We start from the raw sequence: 25,965 nt of genomic DNA on the forward strand, positions 1-25,965 counted from the left end.
GACAAAAAAAGAGAAGAAAATTCTCCAAACTCTTGGGTTACTAGCAGTGCTGACAAGTTCAGTCACTTCGTAGCAGTCGCATTTTAGACCCCCAAAAAGTAAGGAGCACTCAGGCTGACATGCTTGTGGCAGAGTAGAGCACTTTGAGAAGTTCAGAAAATGTTGAGTTTCTCACAGAAGAAGTGGCTCATGTCAACCAGTTTGTGGGGCCCAGCTTTTAAGGGAAAGGCTGATCACTGAGTTTTAGTACTTATTTCTAAAATAATCTGGTAAAGCTGAAAGAGTTGCAGTTATATACAATGGAAACAATAATACATATATACATATATGTGTGTGTGTGTGTGTGTACCTCCTGCTTAATGGGTGGGACAATCTCACTGAACCTTTGTTAACATCTAAACGTTTTTGAACTTTCAAAATTTTCTCTTCTTATTTTTGTTCTCTGTTTGCATTTGTTTAATGTGTGTACCTATCTACCTTCACAGTAACCAAAAATTGCATTTGTGACAGAATACAGAATGAACAATTTAAAAAAGCACCAGAGGTCTGCCAAAAAGTGCTGTAGGGTTGGTGTTTACTCTTTTACTAAATAAACACTATAAACAGGGGTGCACATAAGTGGTCCGCAGGTGCGCATTCGCTGTCAAAATAAAAGACGCGCACCAGATAAGAAGTTGCAACGCGCGTCTGCGTACATAAGATTTTCTGGAGGAGGACAGACATTTGTTTAGAACTCTTAAAGATGTTGAAGAAGCTCCTTTAAGCAATTACTTTGGTTTTCCTCCACCTCCAAAGAAATATCAGAAGGAGTCCGAACCGCAAAAGACGCGCGTATTCTCGGAAAAGTGGTTGCAGGAGGTGAGCTGGCTTCAAACAAATGATGAACGCACAGAGATGTGGTGCAGAATATGCCGTGAAAATCCCACTCTAGCGGACAAAAAGTGCCTTTTATATGTAGGCAAACACGCGTTGCAACTTCTTATCTGGTGCGCATCTTTTATTTTGACAGCGAATGTGCACCTGCGGACCACTTACGTGCACCCCTGACTATAAATAAATAAACACTATGTTGTATTCTATTCATGCATTTAATCAAGGTAGGTCTGGGAGTTATTCTGTTCTTTTAAAGCGTTACTGTGCTTGTTGATAATGTGGTCTGACTTTAGCTAATTCACATATTTAGACCAACGTACCCTAACCTTTTTTTAAAATAAGAATAAGCACATTGTGGCTTTAAAGGGAATGTGACCATTTGTCACATGTAATGCTATATAAGTGTGCATTTAAAAGGTTAATCCAGTGATAAAAAATGCAAAATGAACCACAGGTTCAACAACCACTGTCACCTGATCTCATCCTTACTATCAAACGTGCATATCTATTTAAGATTTTTTCAAAACCCGAGAGGCAAACTGGCAAATGTACCCAAGACATAAAAAACTCTTTCATCTTGCCTATGACTATTTCTCCCTCTGAACCCTTCCACCCATCTTTGCTCTAAAACCTGGAACTTTTAGCCATTTCCCAAAGTACTGCTATATGGCAGATGACAAATGGACTAACAGGCTAAAGTCCATTTACCTTTTTTTGGACCTCCTCATGAGCTCTGCCTCTCAGCGCATTTACCATCTCTCAGCCCAGCGTGACAGCTGTCTCCTTCACAAACTCCTCTCTTAGCAGAGCCTTGCTGAGATTTTACTTTGCAGCGCTCATTATTCACTCTTATGTTAGTATGCTTTGGACCACCACAGGATGGCCATAACATAAAGGGTTTAAAACCAGACGCAATGTCTCCCTCATAGTGGAGTCCTAATTCTGCCTTGTGCATTTCTAAAATAGCACTTTAACTCCCCTTTTTCTTTTTCTTTACCTTGAAGATGTCCAAGTTGAGCAGGTGTGTACAGAGAGCTCTCGTTTTTCTTCCACAAAGAAACCATGAAAGGTGATTTGCTCATCTTTCATGAGATCTCCCTTTTTCACATGGCTGTGGGAGGCGATTGGCTTTAAATACCAAATAACTAAAGAAATAATCACTCCAGTTGTCCCACAGCATTGTGCCAACTGTTCTCTCCTTCTTAGAGGTTATATTAGTTATTAAGAGGTACTTCATGTAGATCTTCATGAAGAACTGAAATTAAATTTTAGATCTTTAATTTCCTGGTCTTGCAGGACTTTCTAGGTTTTTGACTGAATATTTAAAAATACACACTTTCATAACTTAAAATATCTCACACAAGTCTTTCCATCTTTGCCCACCTGCTGTTCAGCTAGTTTCCTCTGAATCTCATCACTGTGGCAGGTGCTGTAGACCACCGGCTTGGCTAGCTCTGCCTCAATACGGGACAGCCACGTCCGCAGGTTGCTCATGTTCTTATCAAGTTGCTGCACCGTCACCAGCGTCTCTTTCAGCTTCCTCACCCTGCGGACGAAAGATGTGTCACATTAGAACAGTTTGTACTGGAGTCTAGCTGGGCACAGATCACCAGAAAGGGTCAAAAACATTCAGAAAATTCCTCCAGTCAATTTCTGACTTCTGTGCCCCATTTCTGCCTAAAGCCACAGGTATGTTATACAGCTTAAAGGAACATAATACATGTAAACAGCTTTAGCAAACAATAGCCTGTGCACCAAAACTTTCAGACTTCAGCGGCATCTGAAATCTGCAAGTCTTACACACACCAGCTCTTTAAATAATGCATGCATTTGTTTTTCTATTTGTCTCAGGTGTGTAACACAAGGTTTCGTTTCATGCCATTTGAGGAGACAAAAATCTGAATTAGGACACTTAGGATGCTGAGCAAACACCCATCAACCTGCCATTGTTAACACTACGTTCAGCCCCATGTCACACATTAGCACTGTGGCAGGTTTTTACTTTGTGTGGGAAGCGCTGATGTCGTTCCAACAAATGACACAACGGGAGCCATTATAGCCACGCTGCAAGCTGACCTACATCTGACTGAGAGCTGCGTGTTGTCTGAGAGAGCGGCTGCATTCCAGCACAGCTCTCAGGTCAGTGACCTACATCGGTTCATTCCACAACACACGCAGAGAGGAGAGAGGTGACTCAGCAACGTCATGTGACCAGAAGTAACAAATTCCACATCTTACATTCATTAAATTGCAGGCTTGGATTGAACTCTATACACATCCAGAGTGTGGTCTGTTAATTATAGATCTGTCACTGCTCTTAAAACAAATATGTTAAAGGTTGTGTCATATGTGTTTTTGCAGCTTCTATTTTAGCCATAGAAAGCATGGGGCACCTAATGTCCTCTAACGTCTCTGAATTTGTTCGCTACACCAGCCCGAGGCCAAATAAAAAAACAACATGACTTTTAGTGACATCACCGGTTACAAAAACTGGGGAATGACATGAAGGCAACTACCCAACAACAAGCTTTTGATAGGATATTTTGTGATTGAAAAAATTAACTCAGCAGACAAACTGCATGACAGAGAGACTTCTTAACGATTGTGTCTCTTAGAAACAAAAATTTACTGGAAAAACACACAGACGGATGTATGTATGTATGTACAATTGCAATTATTTATCACTCCTGTCTTCTCCTGTTGCCACCTTAAGCTGTTTGACATCACTGACCACTTAAAGGATTATCAGTCATTTAGAGTTTCGTGTACGTGTTGGATACAGACGTTCGTCAGCTGTATGTAAGATTTTTCTTATTCCCTTTTGTTGAAAATATTATGCACTGCCTTTCATTTCTTTGGTGCCACAAAAATGAGAATCATTTGGAACACCTTTAGAGCCTCGTTACAGCCTCTACCATTTATGCCATTCTTCGACCTGAATGCCAAAACGTTTAGCGTTTTTTCTCTCCTCCGTTCACTCTTAAATGCTGGTTATCATTGTGCTTTAGGGTTTAGGGGACAATGTTTAAAGGACTTTAGTACTTTATTTGGATTATTGCATTTTATATGAAATTGGATCAGGTGGCCTAAAAAAATATTTTATTGCTTATCTATGAGACTTTCATTGCAAATGCCATTTCACATCACTTCTGTTCTGGGTTATTCTGGATTTTATGAATGCTTCTGATTTCTTTACAGTACACCCACTCATGAATCCTTTGGCAATTCTTGATCAGTGCGGATGTATGAATATATAAATTTAGCTTATCTCAGTAAATGTTTTAGATGATTTATACGTTACATCTGGATCTTGGATCTTTAATTAATCACATTTATAATGTTTTTTATTTTTTAATTGGGTTAAAAAAATAAATTAATTATTAATACAATTTTTCAACAAATTGTCTAACTTCTAATTTTGTAACTTATGATGGGACTTAATTCAATTCAAAGGACTCATTTTTTATCCATATAGCAATAATCACGCTAATACAGAGAAAACCACAACAATCAGACGGCCGCCTATGAGGAGGCGCTTGGCAACAGTGGGAAGGAAAAACTCCTTATTGACATGAAGAAACCTCCAGTGAAGTTAAAAGTGGATCTTGAGGGCAAATTGGGATGCTGTTTGTTTGCTTTTCTCTAAGATGCCTTTAACAGTCTATTAGATTTGACTCCAGGATAATGTCCACTGATTTCATTGAAAGTAGCAGTAATGTCCTCCAGAACTAAAAAAAAAAAAAATTGTAGCTGTGTGTCACATACTAATCAATGTGCCCACTGTGCATACGAGGCAGTACAGCTCAATGATGCAACAATGAGTCCGATGCAGCAACAAGCTGCATTGAGCCCACCAAGTTTTCTTGTTTGCATAAAGACACAGACTAGGAATGCTGGATGCTGTTGCTGTCCCAGTAGCACAGATAGAACAGGGGTTCCCCTGCCCCATGTTTAGCTGCATGTTTGTTTTTATGTTTCTCTGTGCAGGTGTGAGCTCTGGGCTGCACATCTGTACCGCATGTGAGGATGTTGCAGTAGACAGAGGAGTGGAGAGCGTAACCAAAAACATGCCGCTGCATACCCTCACATAAATACACATCTGCTGTCCAACCTTTTATTTAAATGTAAACGCGCACGAGGCAAGCCCAAGCTAAACTGAATTAGCTCTGAAAGACTCGGCGTGTGTCTCCCTGCCTGCCTGCCTACGTGCCTGCATCAACAAAGCTCAGCCCATCCCCCTTTGCTCCTCAACCTTCGTCTCCTTATCATAACAAAACACCCAATCTGCTCCCCCACCCTTTCACCCGTCCGCTTTTCCAGCCTCACGCGCCAGGTCGGACGGGGCGTGATGAAGTCTCCAGATCAGGATGAGAGGTACTTACAGGCTGGTGAGGAGACTACTCCATGATGGTGGCTCATCTGCTAGCAAGCGCTAACCCACCATCCCTCCCTTCCCTGCCTTCTCCACAGACCGCCCGTCCCCTCCTCTCACCATCCCCTCTTCTCCTCTTCCAGCTTTTAAAAACAGCTGGATGCAGTGACAGGTACACTCACAAAGAACCAGCACTGAAAACTGTATAAATGACCCAAATAATTAATTACCAAAACTAATAATATTCAAGCTTGACTAAAATGTATTTTTTCTATATACTTTTTCTGCCCTGCAGTCTTTCTTGAAACTTTTGTTTCTTTTTTTCATTTTATTTCTCTTAATTCACAGAATTAATAATTTTCCTCTTCTTGTTTCATATTTAGTTATGAGTTCACATGTTTGAAAATATCTATTTGAGGGACTAAAAAATTGAAAAATAAACCTGGCTTGATGAGCTCTCAAATACAGAACTACTTGCGGGAACATAGATTTTAATAGTAATTTTTTTCATGTTTTCACAGAGGGTACTGACACAGCTAAACCAGCATTAATTCTGTGGCTAAAAATCTACCAACTGAACTTTAATAAGAGACCATTCAAGCCATCTGTGTCTCGGTGGATTTGATAAATATGCATGAATATCAGAGATTCAGGATAATGTGGCACGACCATGACTGAGATAGTAGAAAAGTACACACTTAGGCTAAAAACAATTCAAGATGTCTGTAAGGTAAAGACATTAAAGTTCATTAAGGGTGGAGCTGTAAACTGTTGCTCAGACTGCCAATAGTGGCTGACATAGACAGAGCCAGCGGGGAACCCGAGGTTGGTAAACTTCCATCTGCCACCTTCTTTTCTTGAAATACACCACCCTCGGTCTCAGAGTACCAAGAGCAAGTAATATATTACAAGTCTGAATAATAAAGGATAGAAAAAAACAACAGGTGGAGCAGAAGGAAGAATGACAACAAAAAAAGGTCGTAAAATGAGAACTGTAAATCTGAAGTGTGTTTGAGACAGAACATGCAAAGCTGGCCAACTTCTTCTATGTTGGTAGCTGTATATAAAAATGAGCCACCTGGCGCACAAGAGAAAACACAGAAAGAAAGAACAGTAGAAGCAAACAAGTCTCCAAAAGTGAGTCAATCCCTGCAGACTTAAACGTTAAAATGCCCAACTTTTACTTTATGTTCACACTCGAAATCTGAGTAGTGAACTGAGATCTGCAACATTTCATTTTAGATTATAGATTACAGGCATGAAGAAGTTGAAGGGATACACACAAGTGCAAATCTTGCATTTCACTTATTTGAGATTACATGCCTATAAATAGAATAATCAACTCCAAGATGACTCACAGTCTGTTTTTCACACATAACCAATCCCTGTTGCAATAACATCATCACTATGACAACCAGGTCTATGGCCACATGAAAAGAGAACCGAGTGGCCATAAAAGGGCACTTTTTTCTGTCTGTATAAACAAAACAAATAACCTAAACAACATGGCATTAAAAGTGTGAAAGCTGTACTTGAAATGAGCGACTTGACTGTACGATAATCTGAGAAACAAAAACGCTGTGTGAGAGTACACGAAGTAAATCTGTGCAAGTACCAGGTGTGAGGAGGAGAGGTGTCTGGACAGAGCAGGGTGAAGGTTTTTAAAGAGAAAACAAACATCTGCCTTGCATGCATCTTATTCGCACAATAAAGCGAGCGGATGGTGGCCCCTGAGGCGGAGCGCCGTCAGGACAAAGGCTCGCATTAGCAAACAGCAGCTGCTGGGCCGGGTGACGGAGCACCCGGTTTGTTTTGGGGGACAAAGGCGAGCAGCATGCTAGTATCAGCGCATCTAATCCCTCTGCAAGTCAAACCTCAGCAGTCATCTGATGTAACTTAGTGGGGTGAGATGCAGACAATGGCAAGAGGCACACCACAGTCATCAGTGACTCTGAATCAGCTACTCTTGGAACTTCATCAGCCCTTATCCAAACATGTGACAGAGTCCTGCAGGACTCTGGCAATGGACCATCCAATGAGACCAACCATTGACTCAGCTCTGTATAATGTCCGTGTTGTAAATGGTAAATGGACTGGTTCTTATATAACATTTTTCTATTCAACTCGAGCATTCAAAACACTTCATACAATGTCTCACACATTCTTTCAATCTAACATTTACACGTTCACACTGATGAGCGCCTCGGGAGCAATCATGTAGACCGAATCTACTACTTCCGAGTAGTAGCTGAGCCACAGCCACCCCAGTGCTGTGGCTAGGGGCGGACACCCCTTGCGCAACCTTCATTTCATAAACCTCTAGCAACATATTTTCTTGGCTTCATGTGAATGCAATTTTTGAAACTGGAGAAGTCCCTCGGATGTCTTGGTGCATGCTCAATCCAAGTAAGTAAATGGACGGCCCCATTTTCGCTGTGCCAAAAATTGGTCCACCCCAAGGATCGGGTCCCCAGAAACAAACAGGGTAATGTAGTATAGTACGCTGTTAAGTGCCAGGAGGATTGCTATGATTTATACATCAGGGAAACCAAACAACCTCTGGTGAAGCAGATGGCTCAACAAAGAAGAGCTAACTCATCAGGCCAGGACTCTGCAGTCTATTTACACCTACAGGGCAGCGGACACACTTTCATTGATGAGGACGTACACATCCTGGAAAGGGAGGAACCCTGGTTTGAGTGCGGAGTCAAGGAGGTCATTTACATGAAAAGGGAAAGACCATCTCTGAATCGAGGAGGGGGCCTAAGGGTACATCTTTCACCATCTTACAATGCTGTGATTGCAGCCATTCCCCAACTCTCTGTGAATGGTACTCATGGCCATTGATCAGTGGTCATGACAATTTGCAAAATAATGATCAATTAACCTCACAGCCCATTGTTCTTTCAGTGGTGCTAGTTTCATTGTACAAATGTACTGTTTATAAGGTTGGGGAAAGACTGAAGAAGTCACTTGGATGAGTAAAAACACTATGTCCAGATGAACAGAATCAACCTTTTGGGAAGTCCCTTGGATGTGCGATGAACCATTTCTCTTTCTGTGGGCTCAGACAGTGTGCCTCTGTCAGTATCCAAAACCTGTATGGATTAGACTCCTCGGAGGTCAAGAAAAGACCAACTCCACAGGTCTATAAAACTACTTTTACCCCTCGTCTTTAATTTTCTGCCCACGGGCACACTCACAGACACTTATTGCTTTAACTTGGTTGAGACCTATTTCTGAATTTGTGTTTCTTGCACACCCAAGCTGCTGTGATTTCAAGAGGAAACTGGGCATGAAAATGCTAAAGTTCTTGATCATATTAAGCAGCATAGTGGGCAAATGCATGCAGACACTGACTACATTTATCTGCATAGATAAATGTATTACAGTTCACAGCAATTCATCCTCAGCCTCAAATGCTACAAAGGGTTTGGCAGCAGATAAGCATAATAACATGATATGTGTTGTCCACTTTCAGTGGAGTGGTTTAAGATTCTTTTTATATTTAACTATGGGTGCATTAGTGCTAGTGACAATAAATTTTGATAGACAATAGTGTACAGTTTGTCTGTTTTGGTGTGCCAGAACTGGTCTGCACTGAGACCTTCACCCAGACTTCACCCAGCTTTGATAGGAGTACAGATTTTAACCATTATAACTAGTGTCACACAAACATTTTCAAAAACTTGAAAAAAAAAAAGTTGGAATATGAGAACTGCAGATCACGCCACAGCTTCCTCAGTAATGGCTCATTAGCAGGCTTAGCAATGTTATGCTGGTCAGTCACTTAAGGGGGGGAGACCAGTGAGGGCAAATCCACTATTGTGTGTCATGCTCCCTCTCAACTCTAGTCTCCATTCTATTGTTAGTGCAAGAGGGTATGTCTCTGCACTAACAGCCTGACAGTCATGATAAAGACCCTTGTCCCTGAGTGAACAACATGGATGGATTTAGTGCAGTCTCTCTCAGGCCAACTTGTAGAATAAACGTATCCATTTTTTCTGTAATTTTAACATTCATCACTTTGTAAGCTGAACTTTCCTGAAAGCTCTCCATTAAAGGTGGTCAAGCACGGAAGGTACCCTTTAAATTTCCCCTTTGTTAATTGCCTTTGTTTTTGCTACTTAAAACACAAACCACACTATGAGAAGCCTGGTACCTGGCGCCATGTTACACACATATAAACACTACAAATCGATAGGATGCCACTCATTGTTAACTGCCCCTCAAAAATCGCCCTGGGAAGATGTGGCAAAGTTGAAAGGTTTTCATTTAAATACCCTCCGACTCACAAAAGCAGCAATCAACCACATGTAAATTTTGCTTCCCTTGTTAAACGGAAACACAGTAATTTTCTACCCCACTTGATTATGCGAAAGTGCTTCAAACTAAACGGGGGGGAAAAACTTCAGTCAACAGCTGCTTAAGTGGATAATGAAGAATTAAGGATCAGTGCATTTATATTAAATTCAATAAAACATAAATTTTTTTTATTAAAATGTGAATAAAATAAAGGGAAAGAGTGCACTACACAGCAACCTGGGTTTAAAAATGAGATGATCTGGGTTTAAAAAAAAAAAAAAGTCTCAGTTTAGTTTGCTCTGATTTTCTTGGTGCATTTTATGAAAAAAAAAAAAAAATCAGTTCTTTCGCCATCACTAAACTGGTAATTATGAGCAGCAGCATTCAATCATTAGTTTAAACCCAATGTCCTGTTGTTTGGTACAAATGTACCGGTAATTGCTGTGCACTCCACCAACCTGCATCCATTCTGCTGCACAGCAAGGCCATAGCTGGTAATAACTACTGTACCGTTTGACTACGGGAAAGCAACTAGAAGAGAACAAGAAAGGTCAAAAACCCTCCACTAATGCACGTCGCTTGTTTCTGAGATCAACCTTGTTAGTGGAAAGAACACATAATTATCTCCAGGCTCACCACATACATAAATATCAAGACTCGTGTTGCTATCAGCTAAATAGTGAACTCAAAAGTTGCTCTTAGAGGAAAACATTCTGACACTGGAGTATCCAAGTGTGTAACCTTTTAGACTTCTGTTTCTTCTGCAGAATCCAAAAACTGCAAAGTTAATTGTTTTGCTTCATCCCTTGCAAAATACCATAAAAATAATTGGGAATGTCTGAGATATAATTTATAGTTCTCAGATATATACATCAGCTTATGTGTTTAGTTTTTAATAATGAAAAATGAGTGCAAAAAACCCTACTGGTAAATACTGGTGACAGGTGACGAGGTAAATACTGGTGACTTGCCCAGAACGTACCCCAACTTCTGCCCATTTTCAGCTGGGACAGGCACAGCTCGTCCTTTAGTGTAGCTGAAACAGTGTGAAGGACTGGAACCATCTTTCAAGCTCTCTCTTCTGTCTTTATCCAGCTACTTTTTCACTTTTAAAGCTTGATTGTCAACTTTTCTGTCCTGGAATCATAAACTGGAAACTTATATGTAGTCATTTCAGCACCTCCCTGCATGCAGCTATCAATCTTCTCTGTGTTGGAATGTAATTTGAATTTATGGATTAATAATAATATGACTCTACCCTCTGCTTCACCGACTTTAATCTGCAGCCACAGTAGAATAACAGCTGTGCTGTGCCCAGTCCAACAGTGCACAGATAAAGCTGCACGTGCTGAACTGCAGCAGTAAACACTAAGGGGTCAGGATTCAAAGAAGCCTGATGACTAAAGGAATAATCAGCAGGTTGTATTCTTAAGCTGTGAAAACCATTTGTTAAGTAGCGATAATCTAAATACAAACCACTTCAGAAGCCAATATTTAATACATCCATTCATTTTCTTTTGCTTATCCAGTTCAGGGTCACCATAGAATGAGAGGTGGTGCATAGCCTAGACAGGCCACCAGTCTGTCACATGGCTAACACAGAGAGACAGACAAACATTCACACCTGATGGGCAAAGGGGAATTTGGAATCATTAACCTAACCCCACTAACTGCACGTCTCCATAATGTGAACGAAAAGAACTGCATTCTCTCTCAAAATCAAGTCACATTTCAGGGCTGCTCTTGTAGCTTTGGATCAAGAGCCATACTACACAGTCATGAAGACATCCAGTAAGATTTCCCATAAGAGAAAAGAGTGATGGCATCAGAAGGCAAGAGTAAAAATACTATAAAAAGTGCAATCTAAAGGTTTTATTGTTCCTTCAGGATATCCCACTGTTAGCTTGTCAAGCCCAGCAATACTTTATCAGACCTTCAGCATTATTAGATTGATGGGACTGTCAGACCAAGCTGTGTGGAGGGATTTCTAATATGCCAAACAAAATGAAGCCAGTGTGGAAATACTGTGCAGTACATCAAATGGCAACTTGAGGCTAGTTCAAAAAATTGAGACACTCCCATGTTAACTTTACAACATTAAAAAGCGTTGATACGCTTTCTATATAAAGCTTTCTAACCAAACTTACTAGTATTTTCTGATAAGTAGTAACTCCAGCCTCTTATGCAGTTACAGCCATATTTGGCTTAAAAAAAACCAGAACATGACTGCAGCCAGAACGCCAACACCAAGGCCAAAATATGACATCACAGTGACTAGGTCAATTTTTTATATGCAGTTTTTGTGCTACTCTTAATAAGCAGGCAGCCCCACTGCTAACGGCTGAATGACACCTAAGACGTTCAAAGAGTGATGTAAAAAAACATTTAGCATAAACTGTTAGGCAGTTGCGTCAAAGTTGTCAATATAAGTTTAAACAAAGTGTTGGACTGGGAGTCGAACTTTGTTATATAACCAAGCACTACAACACCAGCACCACTACTCAACAATAAAACGTATAAACTCACAAATTCATTCATATAAAATTCATCTCCAACATCTATAGCAACATTTCTTGACACCTTTTTATGCCTTCTTGCTTCCTACCTGGCCTCTATGTGATCAAACAGATGTTGCCAGCGGTCGTTGACGTCCTTCAGCTTGTCGTTGATCTCCGTTTCCTTTGTCTTGTTGCTGGCTGTGATGAGCTGCTCTCCAAGCTTCTTTAGGTGTGTTTTATTCTCACTGAACAGGTTGATCTCCTCCATACAGTCCTGATTGAGAAATACGAGTAAAAAGACAGAATGATGTACTACACGTGAGCATATTCCCCCATAAGGCTGATCATGTAAATTTCTGGTGCACCAACATTCTTAAAGTCTTAAAAGCTTTGAATTTAGTTTGACTTTGTGTGAGTCTGTATGTCAGGGCCAAACACTCACATTTAATGTCAGAGGAGCTGTAAAGGTTTGAAACCCTCACGACGGCAATAACTGAGTTTCAGCATTCACCTTTACTAACCTCTATCCCCCCCTTCACCCTCCATCACCGTCACTCCCATAGCACCAAATAAAAGAGGCCCGCGTGGCCCTGCTGGGCCAGAAACAGCTGTCGTCTCTTTAACAATCAGGAGGGAATTCACAGCTTTTTGAAAATCCCAGACAGTGCACCACACAACGTGACTCGTCCTGATACAAAGCAGCGCAGACAGCAGTGGTGCCGCAAACAAAATGCAAGAGGAAACTTTTAACACTGATTGAAAAAACAAACACATCAATATATGAGTGTATTCCTTTGTTTTACAGCTGTGAGGGGTAAAGAGTGATTCTATGACTGTTATCCTACTACTAGAAGTACTTTTGTGGGCTTGAATGGCTTGGAAACCTTACTGATGATCTCATCAGCACAACAGTGAAACAACAGAAGGTATCTGGTTATAGACGGTGTCAGTTAGACTGCCAGATTGTTGTTGCTTTGGCTAGTGTGATTAAGAATGAAGTGTCCAAAAAAACCAACTCCAGCACTCTGCTTCACTAACAGCAAGTGAAGCTTGAGACGATAGCAGTAAGAAATCTTATTTAACAATGTAAAGTTTAAATTAATTCTCTTGCAGACACCAGTTTAGTTGTAGGAGAACTCAGCAGCAACCCTTGCAGCTGTGCTCAGAAACTGTGTGGTGGTTTTATGTATTTCACTACTTAATTCGGTCTTCCTGCCACTATAACTATATCTAGTTACCTATTTTACTCCTAGTTAGAACACTTACCTTCTTGAGTTTCTCGACCATTTCCTCGATGTTGAGATCGGAGTTGTGCGCCACCTTGTTCTCCATTTGCGTCAGCCACTCACACAGCTCCTTGTTCTTCTCATTGAAGATGATCCAAGCGTTCAGGCGGTCTGCGATCTCCTGTTTACGCAGGGACACCTGAGACACAAAGCGGATTAGGGGACAGAAATTAAATAAGTCTCATCACTGTAAGATGCTTAGTGGTACTGTAGATGTCTAATCTATCTTATCATTATGGATGCAGATGCAGCCGGTGAACCAGACACATCAGTTTAACATCACTGTAAGCTGATTTGTGCTGATTGGGTTGTTGTTCACTTTAGCTTGGAATGAATATAGAATTTAACTCAGGTGGACCCTGGTGCTGGTGACTTTATCTTGCTTGAAAAAGATTTTTTCCAAATGATTTACACTCAGACCTTAAGAAACAATAATAATCAGGCACAAATGGTCACATCTTATAAAGTTTGGGTATCCTCCAGATTATCATTAAGTATCAACATATTCTTAAGCTAATATGCACACCTGAGAAACACATGCACAGCCTCATCTAAACAGGGGAGATGATATAGGACGCTTGACTTAGAGTGATTTTTTTGCCAGCTTTCATCCTAGATGTTTTTTGTGGTGTTAAACGTTTATACTTTTCTGTCACAGATGTGTGCCAAGCCAAAATGGGCTAACTGCTCTATGATAGATTACCCAGACTCACTTGGAGGACAAAGCTCCCCTTTTTTCCCTCAACAACTCACGCAGTGGGCATGATCACCTAATTTTGTATTTGGAGAAAATCATTCATTCATTCCAAACATACTCACAAGGCCTGCTTAAAACACACCGACAAAGCTGATAGGGAAATGTTACTGAGAGTATTTTAGGCAATCTTTAGGCAATTTTCACACATTACCTGTAAATGTATCTCAGGTTAAACGTCTCACTTGTAATAAACATTCATGAATGAAGAAGCCTCCACACAGTCAGAAGTGCCCATCCTTGTGATCACCTCCCCCTCCCCCAAATTCATTTTAATGCAAAAGCTCTTCTTCCTGAAACCTCTTAGCTCTTTACCACATTTCTCTCTCGTCACCATCTGTTCCCCTGTTATCACAATGCACCCCTCACAGCCCCGCCTCCCAGACCTGTTGGTCCTTTTAGTTGCCCCTTATTAGTATTACTGAGATTTACTAACTTAACTCCTCTCTAAAGGCTCAGACTTCCAACAGAAACAATAAATAAATGTGGTGAACTCAGAATGTTGATTAAACCATATCATAGCACATACAATGTACTGCAGATGTGAGAGCTGCTGCTAATCAGATGACTTTTAGGAGCTCTTTCAAAAAGAAAAAACCCAAAAAACAAACAAAAAAACCCCCCAAAAAACGTTTGACCGAATAAAGAAAATTCAGTTGCTGTATTTAACCCTTGATTGTACTATTTGTGGCGATTGTGGCTCAAGAGTTGGGAGTTTGCCTTGTAATCGGAAGGTTGCCGGTTTGAGCCCCGGCTTGGACAGTCTCGGTCGTTGTGTCCTTGGGCAAGACACTTCACCCGTTGCCTACTGGTGGTGGTCAGAGGGCCTGGTGGCGCCAGTGTCCGGCAGCCTCACCTCTGTCAGTGCGCCCCAGGGTGGCTGTGGCTACAACGTAGCTTGCCATCACCTGTGTGTGAATGTGTGGATGACTGGATGTGTAAAGCGCTTTGGGGTCCTTAGGGACTAGTAAAAGCACTATACAAATACAGGCCATTTACCATTTGAGCTTCTTGACTGACTATTCTTCATCCTGCATTGTTTTGAAGATACTTTAAACCATAACAGTTTTTTAGACTGCAGGCCAAAATCCAAACAGTTCTGATGACGAGTCTTTCTGGTCTCATTACGCTTCATATCAATCTCTGTATCAGCAATGCCTTGGAAAAATTTTCCCAAAGAGATTTGACTGTTTGAGTTTTAGAAAGTAAAATCAAACGGGGGAAACAGCAAAATAAACAGACCGAAATAAAAAGAATTCAGGATACTGGTGAAGCAGCTTTAGCAAGGCAAATGAAACAGGAATAGAACGATCATGAGAATTTTTAAGATAAGTCCGTTCTGATCCTAGAGTCAGACAGCAGTCATGTTTGAGACTGAGCACACTAACCTTGAAGCAGAGTTCCTCCCACTGGCAGTGCAGGTGCTCCACCTGCTCCTGCAGCAGCAGGACATCGTCAGCAATGATGTACTGGGACAGATCCGTCTTCATGCTGCTCAGCTCCGTCAGGCTCTCAGCCCAGTCCTCCAGGGAGATCTTGTTCTTCTGCATACCATAACACAGCGATCACCACAACAAACTGTCAGGGACTCCCCCCCTCCTCGCTCTGCACTCACTCTCTCACAGCTAGTCCCTACTGTCCTCTCTCTCTGGACCTCAAGCCCCTTTTTCTTTCTCCCTCTATCTCTATCACCCTTTTCTCTCTATTTCTCCCCGCCCAGCAAGAGAGGATTAAAGGCCACAGGCTGCAAGCTGGGCTGGGGGAGGGGTGACTCTGGAGGGGGAAGGTAGGGGTTGGGGATAAAGGCTTTGGTGGGTCAGAGGGGATGAGCTTTGAGTCAAAACTATTTCAAACTTGACTTTGGTCTCCTGGGAGGTAATAAGACCCCAAACAGTCTGAGAACTTGTTGTAGACCCACATGTCAGTATTTTAAACATATATTTATTAGCCCTTCACCACCTACTGCGACACCTACAGGCTGCTAACACTAACATGCAGAATGTGAATGTGAATATGAACTTGGAGTACATGCATAAAAAAACAAAACAACAACAAAAAACAACTGCTGAAGAGAAAAGACAACGCATGAAAGAATAATCTGACATATTGAGAATTACATATATTCATTTCTTAGTAAGGACAAGATACCGCTTTGAAAAAACAAAACAGATATAACAAACAGAACAAATATGTGTGTTTCTCCAAATGAAGAACTTTTTGTTTGATACTATGTCCTTACTGTCAGAGCGGTCTGGCTGTCAGTAATTTAATAAATTATATAATTAACTGTCTGTACTAATTGCAATAAGCTGACAATCAAAAATCGCCCCTTTGGATTTTAAAAAAAATCCTAGTTCTTGTTAATAGGAACACAAATAAATGTATGTCTCTGTTGAAAGACATCCCTTTTTAACAGGACTATACTGTAGTTCAGTCTCAACAGTTAAACAAAAGTACGCCCAGCTCAGAGTTCATTATTAGGCAGAAATTATTTTACTGCTGGAGTTTCAGCTAAAGAAGTGAAGCCAAAGAAGTACCTCCTATGTTTTTGTGATTAGTTATTTGGAGATGTACCTTGCAGAGCTTTGCACTCTCCAGGTCGTCATCACACTCTGGCATGGTCTGGTTCCGCCTGGTCTTCATGTCTTTAAGCTGCAGCATGCTATCTGTTAGCCCAGCCTCGCAGCGCTCCCAGTTCTAACACAATCAAAATTTATTTTTTTAAAACACGTTAATCATGCAGATCAAAGTGATAGGAGCTTACAAAGCTGTTTGAACAACAAAAAACCCATCACACTCCTTTGTCTTTTACTTCCTAAACATGCCTGCAGTCATTAATCACAACAGATTGGATTAAGTTGCCTGCTCTCAGGCCATGAGAATGTGTCAGACGCTATGGGAGACAAGTAGAGGATCTATGTGTCTTTGTCCAGGCTGAATAAACAAAAACTCAACTCATCTAATAGACATCCATATCATATTTACCCACTGATGATACAAGGCAAAGAAAATGAGACACTGAGAAAGTAGCAGATTTACAAAGCGGCTGAACTACTATACTGCAAGTGCTGTAAAAATAGGCCTAAATCTAAGAGCAATGTTTTCAGTCCACACTGAGGCTGAGGCTGATGTAACTTCCTCAGGGGATTCACTCTCACTCCCTGACACGCCCTTAAATTTCATTGATTTTGTATATCCGGTGTAATCTGACCATCCATTGACTGAAGGGTAAGGGTAGCACAAAAGACTCATCCACTGTAGGGATAACAACTTAAGAGCCAAATACTCAGATATGATAACATGAAAAGATCTGTCCAAAACTAGATTTTGCACTATCAAAGACACAATATGCGCAGATGCGCAGTTTTAAACTGGAGCCCATTCAAAATGAAGCTTCAATACATTTTTTTACCCATTAATTACCGTCCAAAATAAATGAATCATTTAATCTAAAAATCTCAATCGGGACATTTTACTGGAGCTGACAATAACAGTAAAAAAAAAAAGGAAGTGGATCACTCTCTGGACACGATTTACTTTTATTGGAAAAGTGTTGTGTTTTGTGTGTATTTCCTTTGTTTTAAACTTACTTTAAGACGGTTTTAGTGCAACAAAAACAAGTGCAAAGTTCAGGCTTTTGCTATTTGCCCTGTTGAAACCCATTTTAATATCCTTGACGTAATTTTGAGTTCACTTATTTTTTATTGATGTGGATACAGTGCATGGGTAGCAGTTGTTTCATTGTTTAGTAAATTCATTAAAATTTTTAGTAATGTATATCACGTGAAAAAGTTTTTGATCACAATTTTATTTTGTTTTTAAAATATTTAAAACATATTCAGGAACATTGTACACGTATTCAATTTTTTATGTATGTAAACAGTTATAACCTGTTACTTTAATGTTATAATGTTTTACTGTTATAATAAAGTAATTTTAGTAATATTTAGTATCGCCATACATCGTTACCTATATGCCTATATATATATATATATATATAGAATGGCAGTAAAAAAGATAGTTTTAAGAAATAGCTCTATATATGATTATTATCGCTTTGACCTTCTAATCAATCTATTGTCTTTAAAGGCAAGGTCAGAGGTCAAATATGACATATTTAAATCTTTGTACGGTGTTTTTATTTGACAAACAGACCAGGACACAAATACAGGATACAAATATATTGACATTACTGTGCCTGCATTTAAGAAGTCACATTAATAAAAAGAAGAGTTAAAGATAAATTTAAGTCAAAATACAGAAAATACAAACACACAAACACTGCAAAGTTTTCCTTAGTAGTGTAGACTGAGTTTAAAACTTGTCTCACTGTGTACCAGCTAAAAAGTTACTAAAAGTAACCAGTTAAACCATAACATAATAGCCACAATGATTACCTTGATTATAGCCTCGGTGAGCTCCAGTCTTTTGGACAGCAAACTGTGGAGACTGTCCCACTCCTCCTGCAGTGTCCCCAGATCTGTCTGAAGCTGAGTCTGGGTGTCCTCGTCCCCCATGGAGAACAGCTGACGGCCCACCTCCAGAGTGTTGATGAAACTGCTCTGATACCTCTGGAACAACAGCTCTGTGTGCTGAGGATGACAGTGCAGGAGATGAAACATAGAAAGGAGTGTGGAGGAAAAATGAAGTGAAGGAAGCTACTCAGCAGTGATTTATTGGGGGATGTAGTCAGCCGGGGGCTCTGTGGGGCTTCTTTCTTTTTTTATTTAAAGGGGCAGCTTACAATAGGTCAAAGTCTTATCTTCATCCACATTCAATTCAAATCTCATCAGTCTTCCTTCATGTTAGGCAAAGGCACAAAATAACAAAGATTGGAAACGTTACAATCTTTTCATTTTCCCTTTGCTGTAAACGTAATCAGCACCAATTTTCCCTCAGTGTTCAGCAGCCGTCTGTGAGTGAGTGGCAAAGATAACGTGAACAAACAATGATTTTCAGCAAGTGTAAAAGACTCCCACAAAGATCAATCCTCTTAACAGATTGATAGTCTTATAATTTCATTCATCAGCTTGCAGTGAGTGTTTAATTCAATCAGTTTTATGGCCCTTTCAAGTGATTTCAAAATCAATTCGAAAACAGATCCCACCTGCAGGTCGTGGAGGGAGCGTCGGAGCTGCTGCAGGCTACAGCAGGTTAGTCCGGCTGAGGGGAGCAGGGTCTGCGTGTCCGCAAGGAACCTCTGGAGCTTTCTCAGGCTGCGGCTGTACAGGTGCCAGTGCTTCACCAACCCCTCCACCAAAGAGCGCCGCTGGTCAGCCCGCTGTACTGCTCCCTGCCACTGCTCTCTGAGCTGGGCCAGCTTTAGGATGAAGTCGCTCCTGGATCCATCAAAATATTAAGTTGTACTTAAGTTTTCTAAAAATGTAACACTCACTGTCTGAGAAAACAGAATGATTAATTGTCTTCTGAGGCCATTTGTACCAGTCAAGCTAGAATTTTTTTAAAACCAGGATCAGAATTAGAACAGCAACCTATACGAAGCATGGAACCTGGTGGTGATGCTAGTGAACGGTCAGGTGATCACCAAAGCTTTTAGGATTTCATCTCTGGGCAATATGACTCTATTAAATTTCATGTCAGTTCATTTCAAAGGTGTCAACATATTTCACACATCCTGGACTCAGATGGGCAGAGGGATGCTGTTTGATCTTCTTACCTGCCCTCCACCTCTCCTTTCTGCATCAGATGAAGAGCATCAGTGATGACTGAGTGAAGGATCTGGTGACCAATGGAGAGCTCAGCCTGAAAGCGCTGAAACACAGAGACATATGAGTGTGTAGTTCAAGTGTTTAGTTGTGTCAGTAAGACTGCTAATCAGGTTTGATACCTTGTGAGTACAGAGCTGCTGTCTGAGGCCGTCGTACGATCCCGCTACGTCTACAGCCAGGCTGTCCTCCATCCTCTGCAGGAACAACATCCAGCTTTCACACTTCTGCTCAAACCTCTGCTGCCTCAGCACCTCCGTCTGCAGCTCACTGTACACAAAACAGAACAGCAGGTGAAAAATGTTCTGCAACATGTTACTTCATGAAAAGTATATTTAAACGTTTCTCACCTCAAAAAGCTTGTAATTCCACTGTAAAGTTTGAAAAAAAAACCCTGCCTCCTACAGATTTGAGCGTATTTATAAAAAATAGTTGTCTGTGAAAGTTCTGTGAAATGCCCTTTGAGGCAAGGCCGTTTACAGATTTTGTAACGCTATCCAAACAAATGTTTCCATTTAGTGATCAACCCTAATTTGTGTTCAGTTTATTCACTGCCTTTTACACAATTACGTTTGATTGTTTTCTCTCTTTTTTAAAACTGCAAACTAAATATCTTTTTGTTTTTTGTTTACTTAAAACAGGGAAAATTTACTGGAAGACAGCACTTTGTGCTCAGGAAAACTGTGATAGCTGCTCAGGTATTGGTTCCCTGCTCCTCGTGTTCCCTCACTGACCTGCAGGCCTCCTCAGCTCTGGTGTAGGCATCGGCCCAATGGCGGTTGAGGAATTGCAGGCGGTGTGCTGCAGCGTCCTCCAGCGTCAGACTGCAGCTCCGCTCGTTGAGCACATCGAGGTCAGCAGACAGGCCGCTCAGCTCCATGAGGCCAGACTGGAACATATGGTGGCGTCAGAGACTCAGGAGGGATCACAACAGTCTGGACTACCGCACGCACGACATCACAGCTCAGGACGGTCTAAAGATTACACGCTACAGTCATGCTCTGTGTTCCTCTGTCCTCATTTATTTACCGCCACAGGGCGGCTTCCTGCTTCTTCATATTCTCTCACCGTTGTATAACATCTGCTCCTGTACATTAACTTTGCATTCAGAAGTATAAAGTCAGGCAGAGACAAAGCATACTTTTACACCCTTACACTACTTAACATTTGACACTCATATTTCTTCTTCAGTATTAACATTTAAGAGTTACAGCTCTTAAATGTTAATACCATTCCAAAACAATCTACCTCTGCTGGCACTATCTGACTGATGCCGTCAGAGAGGGAAAAACCAGTATGAAAAGGCTTTTCTTCTCTTTATGCAAACAATGTCACCCAAACGTTTTCAGCACTACACAGTTGTTCAGCACTGTAAATGCACCTACAGCTCAAACTGGACTTTACGAGCTCATTTTCTTTTTACAGCTTTTAAATAAATCATTTTTCACTACAAGAAAATGAAGCACGACTCTCTTTAAGAAAACACACATTTCTATTGTAGCATAAAAGTCCCTTAATGAACAGTTTACTTTGGGGAAAACAACAGAGAGCTAAAGACGCAGCACAGCAGTCATTCATAAAATCTTCATGCTGTCTCACCTGGTCTGCCTTCAGAGCTGGATCCTCCAGGCGCTGCTGCCAGACCTCCAGATTCCTCTCCAGTGACTCCAGCACATTTTCAAACTCCTGCACCTGCTTAAGCTCCTCCTACACACAAACATGACACATGGCACATGGCCATATGTGTCTTAATTTATAGGTCACTGTGACGCTTTCTGCAGTCAGGTGTCAGGTGAGGAATAGCAGTGCCAGCAACAAAACAAGCAACAGGTTATAGTAAAAGACTTTAAAAAGTTTAGGTTTGTGCACATGGAAAGATTGGCAGTGTCTTCATTCAAAGATTCCTGCAGGTTTACCCAAATAACCAGGCTCACTGGTTTAACTTCAAACAAAAGTTTGTACTTGATACGTGATTGATTCAGTGTAAGCAGTTTTTAAGTGAAAATGAATAATAAGTAATAAATCCAGTCTGACTTCACCAAATCCCACAGACTCTTTCATTCATGAAGTTTTACCTGCAGGTGGCCCAGCTTCCTAGACAGCTGCTGTCTGAGCTGCAGGACACCACGTGGCAACAAGCGGCACTCTGATTGGACCAGACTGGCGGCTGAAGGTTCCAGGTGGCTAATCAAGTCCTTGGAGGCTTCCAGCACCCCCTCCAGGTCAGACTGCAAGGTGTCTGTCCTCTGCAAGAGACTCTGAAGCAAAGGGGGAGGCAAATGATTGGAGAGTTTCTATCATCATTATTATTATCATTATTATTATTATTATTATTATGTTTGGTGTCAGATGGTGAAGTTTTTTAATGTCTTTTACAAAATGCTGGAGCATGATATGAAATAAGACATTATTTTTATTGATTATCTCACCTGAACATTTTCTATCTTGACAGTGAACAGCTCCACTGTGTTGTCCTGTGCAGGTGTGCTGCTCAGCACAGATGTGGCCTCACTCTGTAGTGCCTGCAGTTGCTCTGTCAGAGACCCAGCACGCTTATCATAAACCTGCCACACAGTCAGGACCTTCTGACATCTCTGGAGCTGCTGGCCCAGAGCTCCAGTCACTGTAGTCCAACTGGAAAAAACAAAACAAAACAACCAAAAAAGAACATATTTTTCCACAGAGTTTCCACATGTGAATGTGCCTGTATGCAGGTGTATGTTCATTTGTGTGTGTCTCACCTGTCTCTCTGCCTGTCCAGACATTTGCTGATGATGGCAGCAGCAGCAGGACTGATGGTATCTCTGAGAGAGAGGATGTTCTGACCAAGTTTGTCCCACTCTACCTCTGAGGCTTCTGTCTCCTGTTGAAGGAGCTGCATCCAATACAACAAAACAGCCATCAGTCAAAAACAAAATCCAAACAGCCGCCGATCCTCTTTCACATATTCAACTCAGGGTCATAGGAGCTTATCCCAGATGCCATGGGGCAAGAGCCAGGGTATACCCTGGATAGGTCGCCAGTCTCTTGCAGGGCCAACACAGCACCTATGGGCGATTTGGAATCACTAGTTAACCCAACCCCACTAACTGCATGTCTTTGGACTGTGGGAGGAAGCTGGAGTACCTGGAGAGAACCCACGCAAAACAGGGAGAACATGCAAACTCCACACTGATGGATGTTGGATTAGAATCCAGGACCCAGTCCTACCCACTGCGCCACTGTGCTGCTCTCGCAGCAAGTCACCCAACAGAAACTGATTGAAAAGACAATTTTCTAATAGTCTAAACAACACTAAGATTTCTTTTTAATTCTGATAAACATGTTGTACAAAAAGAGTTCCTTTACACGGAGCCCCATAGGCACACTTATTGTGGGCTCTGACATCGCTTACCATAGTGCCATAGTCTAATGTAATAAGTGTTAATAAGCAATATGTGAGTGTCCAGAAGCTCACAGTTCCAGTGACCGAATTCTCCTTATTAAACATATCTACTGCAGACAAAGAATCCAGAAAAAGTGGCGAGTTTAAACATCTACAAGTGATCGAGCTAGTATGGGTAAAATACCTGCAGCTTTTCATGGAGATCTGTGTGTGCCTGCAGGGAGAGCTGGGGGCCGCGGTAATACTCTAGAGTCTGAGATGCTCTCACTGTTTTCAGCACTATGTGACTCAGCTTCTCCTCCATGTTGTTCCATAACAGCTGGGCCTGAGTTAGCCTCTGTTTTACTGAGTCGTTCTGTAAAAGATAAGATAATCTAATGAGAACCAAGAGCAGACAAATACCCGACATAAAACTTTTAAGTCAACAAGCCATTTACCCTCTGAACTGTCCTTGTGTTACTTACCCTCTGTGTGAGAGCTGTGCAGGCCTCGATGGATTTATCTATTTGACAGATAAAATTGCAGCTCCTGTTTTCTTGTCTGCCACCAACTTTGTCTATCAGCTCCTGAAGAGCTGCAGACTTCTGCATAATCTTCTCCTCAAGATCCTGAGATAAAGACAGAATTTAAAACCTGTGTTGATTTACTTCCCTTGTGTGGACGTATATCTCGGAGTATTTCTTTGCAAATGACTTGACGTGGAAATTACTCGTCACGGCTGAAACATCAAATCTGAAATGTTGAAATGATGACAGACGCGCTAACTGTTCATGCAGATGTTACAACACAGACCTGGCAGATGCTGTTGCTCCTCTGTAGCTCCATCTGGCTGCTGGGTGTCTGAGCTGAGTCCATCCAGAGGTTTTGATCCGCGATCCAGCTGTTGATCCGCTGCAGTCGGGCATCCCACTCCACTCTGTTCCTCAACTCCTGTTCAATCTCCTGAATCTGAACACCGTACATGTTGTCAACAAATTACAAACATCTCCTCTAATGACCAACAGTGTGTGATGTAGGAAGGTTTATAGGCAGGACCTTTCAAACTTACCTTAGAGTTGAGTTTTTCCTGCAAACTGAGCCACTGATGGTTGAGGCGACCCTGCTCCTCTGCATACTGGTTTTGTTCGTAGCGCAACCTGTGGTCCTTCTCAGTACTATTTGGCTGTAATGGCTGGTTCACATAGTCCACTGTAATCTGATGTGCACACATCTCTGTCTGAGACTCCTGAGAAATATGCCATGGATAAATACACAGGCAAACCAACAAACGTCTCTTGATCAGATCAGAGCTAATACTCCACTATCCTACTAAAACTGCATGATTAATATAAACATATAAGCTCGCACCACCGCTACCACCATCTATACTACCTTGCAGTATTTCAGGAGCTGGGTGAGATCATTGTTGGTGCAGGAGTTTTTGTTGATTTTGTTGCAGTACTCCTCCAACTGACACTCAGCTGCTCCGAGCCAGGCCTGCAACTCCAGCAGCGCCCCCTGCTGTGTCTCCATCTCTAACCATCGCTGCAATGAAGTCCAAAAAAACAAAAAAACAAAAAACAAAACATTACATACTGTTGTCTTTGTTTAATGGCCTTTAATTAATTGTTTTCATTTATAAGCTTTCAGTTAATCCACAATGGTACTATTAGCAAAGACGGTCCAGGTTTAAAAGGAAGTGAGTGAAAATTTTGAGGTAGGGGGGACAGAAGACTTACAAATGACAAGAGCTGACCACAAAGTGAACAGAGGCAGAGGAAATGAGGATTTCAGGAAGAGAACAAGGAAGAGAGACAAGGGGGTAGAGCTGAGACGAGTGAAGGTGTGGGAGGTGGGAAAGAAAAGAAGAAAAAGAGTGGAACGAGACTGAAAGAGGATAGAGAAGCAAAAGACAGACAAGCAGAAAAGAAAAAAAAAGTCAGACACAGAGAGGTGCATAGGTGGTTTCACACCAAAAAGAGAAGAGGGGTGAGAAGAGCCCTCAAGATGGATGATTATAATTGGTGGCAGCAAGACTGCACCAAACTTTGCCGAGCTAAACCCAGAAAGGCTCTGTGGAAGTAGAACTTCTGACATTTAAATACATCCACACATAAGAGGGTGTCTGGCACATAGTTTGTGTATTACAATATTCAGCGTTTAAGAAACTCCATCGCTCCAACACCCTTCAGGGAGATCTGGGGACAGATTTACTAATGTGTTGGAACACATTATTCTGTCTCTTTCGACAAAGACAGCACAGTGACAAGATTGCATAAAAGAGGTGACTGATCCTATTGGATGTGTATTTCTGGGAGTTTCTACGGTGGCCCTGAGAGATCTAATGCACTGAAACGTAAGAAAAGAACAGCGAATAGAAAAAAAATGTTGCAAAAACACTGAAAACACAACTGAAAAAACCCACAATTAAAGTAGAAAAAACTAAATCTCACAAAACATAATGCAGGTGTTTTTGAGGAGACATTAATGGAAGTGCTATGGAAGTCACCAAAACATGTGAAGAACTGCACTATGACACGCTTAAAAGATCTGGAGGGTTCACCAGTGTTGTGAGGGATAAATAAAAATATGCAGGTAATATGTATTTTAATCACATGATTCATGTAATAACGTAATTGCATACTTGTCACATTCACAACTCTTTCATCATGTTATTGATTTTTTTGTTTTGTGAGTTTTGTTTTTTATGTCAGCTTTTGCAGCATTTTTTACCCGTTGTGTTTTATTGAACTTCCATCTGTTTTGTGTGCTGTTGCAGCGTTTTTC

At 41.2% G+C, this 25,965-nt stretch overlaps 1 protein-coding gene across 1 annotated transcript in view; it reads right to left on the reverse strand.

Annotated features, from left to right (window-relative positions):
• LOC116310695 (nesprin-2) overlaps positions 1-25,965 on the reverse strand; it is a 55,730-nt gene that overhangs the window by 17,715 nt on the left and 12,050 nt on the right. The window contains exons 16-34 of the mRNA XM_031727560.2: positions 24,571-24,723; positions 24,248-24,424; positions 23,992-24,147; positions 23,664-23,807; positions 23,384-23,554; positions 22,556-22,689; positions 22,244-22,448; positions 21,890-22,072; positions 21,414-21,521; positions 20,549-20,703; positions 19,937-20,084; positions 19,766-19,860; positions 19,196-19,427; positions 18,486-18,680; positions 16,663-16,785; positions 15,477-15,632; positions 13,315-13,473; positions 12,156-12,322; positions 2,257-2,419 (exon numbers count right to left, since the gene is read on the reverse strand). Coding sequence (XP_031583420.2) covers positions 2,257-2,419; positions 12,156-12,322; positions 13,315-13,473; positions 15,477-15,632; positions 16,663-16,785; positions 18,486-18,680; positions 19,196-19,427; positions 19,766-19,860; positions 19,937-20,084; positions 20,549-20,703; positions 21,414-21,521; positions 21,890-22,072; positions 22,244-22,448; positions 22,556-22,689; positions 23,384-23,554; positions 23,664-23,807; positions 23,992-24,147; positions 24,248-24,424; positions 24,571-24,723 — 3,024 coding nt within the window. The remainder of the gene's footprint in view (positions 1-2,256; positions 2,420-12,155; positions 12,323-13,314; positions 13,474-15,476; positions 15,633-16,662; positions 16,786-18,485; positions 18,681-19,195; positions 19,428-19,765; positions 19,861-19,936; positions 20,085-20,548; positions 20,704-21,413; positions 21,522-21,889; positions 22,073-22,243; positions 22,449-22,555; positions 22,690-23,383; positions 23,555-23,663; positions 23,808-23,991; positions 24,148-24,247; positions 24,425-24,570; positions 24,724-25,965) is intronic.

This window comes from Oreochromis aureus, linkage group 19, assembly GCF_013358895.1.
Source record: "Oreochromis aureus strain Israel breed Guangdong linkage group 19, ZZ_aureus, whole genome shotgun sequence".
NCBI classification, from domain to species: domain Eukaryota; kingdom Metazoa; phylum Chordata; class Actinopteri; order Cichliformes; family Cichlidae; genus Oreochromis; species Oreochromis aureus.